The sequence below is a fragment of the Geosmithia morbida genome (assembly GCF_012550715.1).
Source record: "Geosmithia morbida isolate 1262 chromosome Unknown scaffold_15, whole genome shotgun sequence".
In the NCBI taxonomy this organism is placed as follows: domain Eukaryota; kingdom Fungi; phylum Ascomycota; class Sordariomycetes; order Hypocreales; family Bionectriaceae; genus Geosmithia; species Geosmithia morbida.
The window spans coordinates 490,933-497,553 of NW_023336202.1; the positions used below are offsets into that span (position 1 = coordinate 490,933).

Consider the following 6,621-nt stretch of genomic DNA (forward strand, 5'->3'; position numbering starts at 1 on the left):
ACCTATCTAGCCTCACTGCTGCCACTACGGTACGGAGTAGTGATGTCTCCGATAGGCACTCGTATGGACGCCGGCCGCCTTCACCTCTAGACTCTATCTCTTATTGATATGTAATCTGTAGTCTGTAATCTGTAATCTGTACAGTCTGACGGGCTCCTTGTAGACCACCTGCCGAGGGGCAAATCCTCCAATTCCTCCTAGTGCTACTCGTAGCAAGTCAATGCAGAGCAACAGATGACAGGTACACAATAGGAAGAGAGAGATGCGCATAATTGAACACTCGTCGATACAACATCTTCCCTTCCAGTCCCACCGCCTGTAATCTGTACCCTGATAATATTACCTGTACAGGTACATTTAGTCTCTGAATCCATCGCATTCTTTCATCCTTATTATCGTCAAAACTATCTCTTCTGCCCCCGTCTCACGGGTCCATGGATCATCCCAGCCCCAGGGGTCCTCCCCGTTACGTTAGTAATAATACCACCAGTATTAATACGAGCACACAGCCACCAGAACCAGGGGTCATCGAGTCTAGGAGTCTTATAGATCCCCGCCTACTACTACTTCATCCTGATCCATACGGAGTCTTATCCGTGGACCGGTAGACCCCTGAAATCCGGACACGGCAAACGCAGCAGGATGGAGACAGACACCGACGAGATGGAGGATAGCAGTAGAAGAGAGAGAAATAACAGTTGAGGATAGAACTATGCGGCGGTCTACCTAATACCAATCATGACAATCTGTTCCCGGCCACAGATGCAGAGTATGGCAGGTATGTCCGAGTACCGCAACTACAGGTAATATATAATAATATCCATACGCTAAACGGAAGAGGACTGGAGCGAGCATCACACCTTTTTGTATCGGTGAGCCATGCGTCTTGTCTTTCTCCCTCTCCCCCGCTATTCTGTGGACGCTCACCTCGCATGTCCCCCCCCCCCCCCCCYCCCYCYCTCYCTCCCTCTCTCTCTCTCTCTTATAGTGGCGGCCCTGGTTCATCACCTGCAGCTCAAGAGAAGAAAAGAAAAGAAGAAAAAAAAAAAGGGCGCCGCCAGTCGTCTCTGCTGCGACGTAAAATGTATCCGCACGTGTGGGGTATTGGAGACGGACGGGTACACACCGAATTTGTGTCCCTCCGCGGAGTCGGGAGAGTGCAGCACGCGCTTGGGGCGGACACTCTTTAAGGGAGAGAGTAACCGCCGTCGACGATCATGTCGAGACCGGTCGTGTAAGAGGCGGCATCGGACGCAAGGTACAGGAAGGCGCCCTTGAGCTCATTGACCTCTCCCTCGCGGCTGAAAACGATAGGCATTGCTTAGCAAAGCGGTGTCGAGGATGGAAAGGAGAAGGAGAAGAAATGCAGCAAAATCAGACGTACCCCATCGGCGTCTTGCCCTTCCACTGGTTCTTGACGTTGGCGTCCGCAAAGGCTGAAATCTCCGTCTTGATGTATCCGGGGGAGACGCTGTTGCAGCGAGCGAAGCCGGTCCACTCGACAGCCAAGCTCTTGCCTATTTGACCGGCGTGCTTGGTTAGATATATTGAGGTTGGGCAGGGGAGGGGGAGAAGAGAGGAGAAGGAAGACTACGAGGGAGAGGGAGAGGGAGAGGGAGAGAGGGAGAGGGAGAGAGAAAACTTACAGAAGTGAATGACGGCAGCCTTGGAGCTGTTGTACACGGCCTGGAGCTGGGGGATGTTGACGATGCTGCCGCTCATGGAGGCCGTGGCGATGAAGCTTCCCGCCATGAAGTTGTCGAGCTTCTTGCCGTCGACGGTGGTGCCCTCGGTCTTCTGGCGGCGAAAGTGAGCACCGGCGTACTTGGCGCACCACATGACGCCGTCGACGTTGACGGCCATGACCTTCTTGGCTGTGTCGACGGGGCCGTCAAGAAAGGCGCCATCCTCCCAGGCGATGCCGGAGTTGGCGACGAAGACGTCGAGACGGCCGTTGAACTCGCCGACAATGCCGTTGATGGCCTTTTCCACGTCCTCGGATGAGACGACGTTGACCTGGTATGCGCGGCCTATATCTCTCTCTGTCAGTATCGTGCGACTCGGCTAGCGATGCTACTGCTAGTAGTACTACAGGTAATAATACAGCTCTCCAGCAAAGAAAAAGAAAGAATGAGAAGGAGAGTGTGTGGTATAAGAGAGAGCGCGTGTGTGGTAGGAGAGCGTGTGCGGTGTAAGAGAGAGAGGGGGGGGGAGATAGGGAGAGAGGTAAAAGGAGGACCCAGAGGGCGGACGGAACATACACTTGACGCCGTACGTCGTCTCAATCTTCTCGGCCTCGGCGATGGCCTGCTTGTTGCTGTTGTACCAGATGGCCACGTTGGCACCAGCCTCAGCCAGAGCGTGTGCGACGGCGAGGCCGATTCCTGCACCAGCGCCGGAGACGATGGCGGTGCGACCCTTGAGGGAGAAGAGGGGCATGACGCGCTGACCTTCAGGGACGTCCGTGTTGTTGTGGCGGAATGCGCCGTTCTGCATATCGGTGGCCATTGTTGGATGATGTGATGGGTGAAGCTATACGATCTCAGGTCGTGCACATAGTATTAGCAGTTGGGGGATGGGTGAGAGAAGGAAGCAGACGGATATGCCTGTCGACAACAGAATAATGACACGAGTTGAATAAGAACGGAAGAAAGTGAAGAAGACGGGGTTGAAAATTTGGTATAGAAGATAAAAACAGGCTCTAAACTTTGAAGGGAGATCGTCATTTTTATAACCAAGGAGAAGATGTTTTATTATTATTACTCTTCTTGTCAAGCCCAGCTTCGACGGAGCTCCTCCGCTGGACATGGGCTCACCAGGTTTGTTCCTCGCCCTCAACCAACCCCCCCCAACCCCCCCACACTGGTGTTCTTCGACGTGAAGGAGTGATATTACGCAGCATTACCAGCATTCAAGGCACGAAATAGACGCCCCGTTGTGACGGCGATTCCGTAGGCGCATCTAGTCACGATCTCAAATAGTAATACGTACTATCAGTTTATTACTATATTGGTACTATCGATGGCTGATATAGTGATGATCGTGATGAGATGGATATGCTGCTTCTCCCCTTTCTTCTTACCATCTGTACCGGACGCCTCCCTCCCCCCAAACATGACGCGGAGGGCGGGGGGGGAAGAGGGGCATCTTCATGAGAGCGGGGCGTGTGGCATGGACAAGCGCAGTTGGCGACGAGTATTCTCCGTGATTTTAGGCTTCCTGTTCCTGGGCGGGTGAGGAGACGTGCGAAAAGGGTTCAGGTCAGTGCAGTGGGTGACAGTTGTTCGGGTAAAAGTTGGCATATTGCTAGCAGCGGATGTTAGCACGCACTAACAGGTGTCGCTAGATTCGAAGTCGCTGATACTACCATCTTCTGTCGGAGGAGCATGTGTCTAGTAATATCTAACACTAGCCTTGGCGTACCTAGATGGACAGAAGTTGTGACAGGTGCGCTTGAGAGAGCGTTGCATTACATTGGAGGGGTTGGGTGGTGCGCGGGGGAGGGGTAATATTATCAGATGTACAGGTTAATCTGTAGAGGCCTAGGTAATACGGGAGTATCATAGGGCATTCATTGCTGGAGGCGTAGTCGGGATAGCGCATACCGTACTTAGTAATATCACATATTATACGCCGTATCGATAGCCTGTACGGTAGCCTGTAACAGTCCCGCCTACACCGGTTGACCGAGCGAGCTTGGGTCAGTAACGGCCGTGCTGCAGAAAGGAATCAAAAGTCCAGCTTTCCTGTCAAATGGTACAGCTTACAGAAGATTTGGATAATTCCTGCTGATGGTATATCTAACCTGTCGGACGTGTCGATATTCTTTCCTTCCTCTTCCGTTTTGTGGATAATACCACATGAATATGTACGAGTGTGGTGGTCAAAGGTCCGTCATCCCGTAGACATCCATGTCAATTTACAGATGCGGTTGCTCTGCTCTCGAGTGATTACAGTGCATGCAACCTACTAGGCTACCAGTACGTGACGGAGTGGTGACTGGTCATCGCGTGGAATATCACTGCAGGTGCGACGGGATAGTTCATCATTGCTTCTTTCCTTCAATCCTTCTTCCTTCAAGCCTTCCCTCTTCTCTGTTTTCTGCAGCTCGTGCGCACGCGCACGCGCACGCACACGCGCAGGATCCAACGATTACCTCTGTGTGAGATTGTAGCGCTCGACATTCTCTCTAGGGTGGCACGAGATCTTCCACTGAGAATGGTAGTCGTCGCGGTTGACTGCGGTTTGTTTTGTTAGCCGTGCGCCCCGACCGTCCAGGCAGGTGACGAGACGTACTGTAGCCGCCGCAGATGCGCCTGACGCCTTCAAAGGCGCTCCTCCCATGGAGAACACGCCAGTTGTCGAATACTGCATCGTGGGTGAAGGCGCGTCAGCAAGGTCCCGGATCAGAACGAGGGTTGTAGACAGTAGCTCCCACTCACTCAGCACACGATCGGGTGTAAGCTGGAACCAGAACTCGTTGGCCGGGTCCTTGAGGAGCGAATCCCACTTCCTCGCAGCGGCGTACCAGCGGTCCGCGCTGTCGGGGGGCACGACACCCCTATCGTCATTGTTCCAGCGGACCCTGCGGATGGGGGCGTCGAGCTGGCCCCCCAGTGTCTCGATGACGGGGTACCTCCTGTCTGGGGTGATGGAGGCGTCGTCGTTGCCGCTCGCGTGCCAGGGGATTCCGAGGCTACGAAGGGTGTCGAAGTGCTCGGGCCACCGCTCCCGCATCTCCACAGCGGCGCGGAAGCCGTCTACCAGGAGGGACTGGCCGCCCAGCGGGGCTCCTCCGTCCTCCTCCTCCTCCTCCTCCTCCTGCTGCTTCTGCTGCTGCTGCTGCTTTCGGGGGGGCGGGTGGTGGGACAGCATGTGGAAGGACTGGAGGCCCGCCGGGTCGCTGAAGTAGGTGGTGTCAGTGTGGGCTGCGAGGGCGAGGTTGGTGTACGCCGTGTCGGCGGAGGCCAGGTCGGGGACGAAATCGTAGAAGCCGCCGTAGTGGGTGTTTCGGATGGGGCCGATCCGCGAGAGGAGGCTCTCCGTTGCCGCGGGGGAGGCGGGGCTGTCCTTTACAAAGGCAAAGCCGTATTCACACTTGGACGGGAGGTTGAGTCAGTGACGTTGTTGGGGTGTCAAGAGAGGGAATGGAAGGATGGTCGGCTGGTCAGTTACGAGAGTCTGCATGAGTTGGGCCATGGCAGGTCGGCCGCCGTCTGTCGCCATGACGGCATCGTAGGACACATCTGGTGGCCTGTGGTCGCTGACGCTGGCGTCCCATGTCCTCTTGCCCGAGGTCCAGGCGTGGGTGAGATCAGTGGAGGGCCGGCTGACCACGCTCAGGAGCCAGGACCATGGGTGGACGGACAGGTGGCCGTCGGACCCTGCGTTTCGGGTCAGATTGGAAGACGAGGTTCTGGCTCTCGATCCGGGGGTGGGACGTACATTTGACATGCAGGGTGTCTGCGTCTTGGGATATTTGGAGTGGACGGACACTGTGGTCGATCTGCACGGTTGTTAGTCCCCGGAAGCCAATGTCTTGTGTGTACGTATGTGTTTTTTTTTTTTTATGTTCTCGTCAAAGGTCACGGCCTCACTCACTTTGAACGTGTCAAAATTCCTCTGCTTGGTGTCGCTGTTTACGCAGCCGCTGCATCGACAGTTGTCCCTAGAGGCCACAGCCGAGGTTAAGTCCCCAGAGCTTCATGAGAGTCACGTACAGCACTACTCAACATACCGAAGCCAAAAGTCCGGACTATGCGCATTCAGAGACAGATCTACCGTCAGTATGGATCGATTCGATATGTGATGACGGAGGAGAAGGAGAGAAGAAGAAGAAGAAGAAGAGGAGAGGATTGAATGAGAGAGGACGTACAGGTAAAGGCTTGTCCGTGTATCTGACAGTTTGGTGCCGGGTAGATTTGCGGGGAGACTGTCGCCTTGAAAGACGATGTTCAATCCTGCCTGATCGTTCTTCACCAGCGACACGTCAAAGGAGGGAGACTTGAGCCCTAAGGAAGACGAGTGTATAGAGCGAAATCGGGAAGCCAGGATTGTACCGGCAGTCTTTTCTGAACCTCTAAGGCTGCGCGGGTTGAAGGTTTCATGTCAGTCGTTTTTTCTGTGTGTACGTGTGTGTGTACGTGTGTGTGTGTGTGTGTGCGTGTGTGTGTGGGTGAGTGTATCTGGCTCATATAAGTGAATTACACACCATGGCAGGCGTCTTGCGAGGGCCAGACGAGGAAACATTGCAGATGAGGTTCACTTTCAGCTACGGCACTCGTAAAGATGAAATTGTATTCATCAAGAGGAATGGCTTGGAGTTTACGCAGTAGAGTGCGGAGTTGGACCGGAGAACGGCCCCGAGAAAACGACTGTGGAGACACGTGATGAGGTTGATGTTGTCCTCGGTCTTGGATTCTAAGATTCAGTAGTAGTTGCTGCTAGAGACTGCTCGCAGAGACTACTGGTAGGAGTGATGACGGAAAATGGTTGAACGCAGACAGGGGGTTGTACACATTTCTATTCAAGGGAACTGCAAGGAAACAGGTTCGAAGACGGTGAGATCATTGGAGTCCTTGACCCTTGGACCACTTTGAATGTCCCCCCCCCCCCCCCCCC

At 54.3% G+C, this 6,621-nt stretch overlaps 3 protein-coding genes across 3 annotated transcripts; all 3 read right to left on the reverse strand.

The window, feature by feature from the left end:
• Positions 1 to 1,186: 1,186 nt before the first annotated feature.
• Positions 1,187 to 2,508, reverse strand: GMORB2_2997 (sorbose reductase; the record flags this gene model as incomplete). Its single annotated transcript, XM_035464973.1, has 4 exons — positions 1,187 to 1,301; positions 1,385 to 1,517; positions 1,647 to 2,030; positions 2,262 to 2,508. The coding sequence occupies 4 exons, from the start codon at positions 2,506 to 2,508 to the stop codon at positions 1,187 to 1,189; spliced, it is 879 nt and encodes a 292-aa protein (XP_035319211.1).
• A 1,644-nt stretch (positions 2,509 to 4,152) lies between these two features.
• Positions 4,153 to 5,454, reverse strand: GMORB2_2998 (trimethyllysine dioxygenase; the record flags this gene model as incomplete). Its single annotated transcript, XM_035464974.1, has 2 exons — positions 4,153 to 5,097; positions 5,176 to 5,454. The coding sequence occupies 2 exons, from the start codon at positions 5,452 to 5,454 to the stop codon at positions 4,153 to 4,155; spliced, it is 1,224 nt and encodes a 407-aa protein (XP_035319212.1).
• Positions 5,455 to 5,724: 270 nt separating this feature from the next.
• Positions 5,725 to 6,249, reverse strand: GMORB2_2999 (uncharacterized protein; the record flags this gene model as incomplete). The annotated part of the gene is made up of 3 exons (XM_035464975.1): positions 5,725 to 5,755; positions 5,876 to 6,085; positions 6,212 to 6,249. 3 exons carry the CDS (start codon positions 6,247 to 6,249, stop codon positions 5,725 to 5,727), a joined length of 279 nt encoding a protein of 92 aa, XP_035319213.1.
• Positions 6,250 to 6,621: the final 372 nt, after the last annotated feature.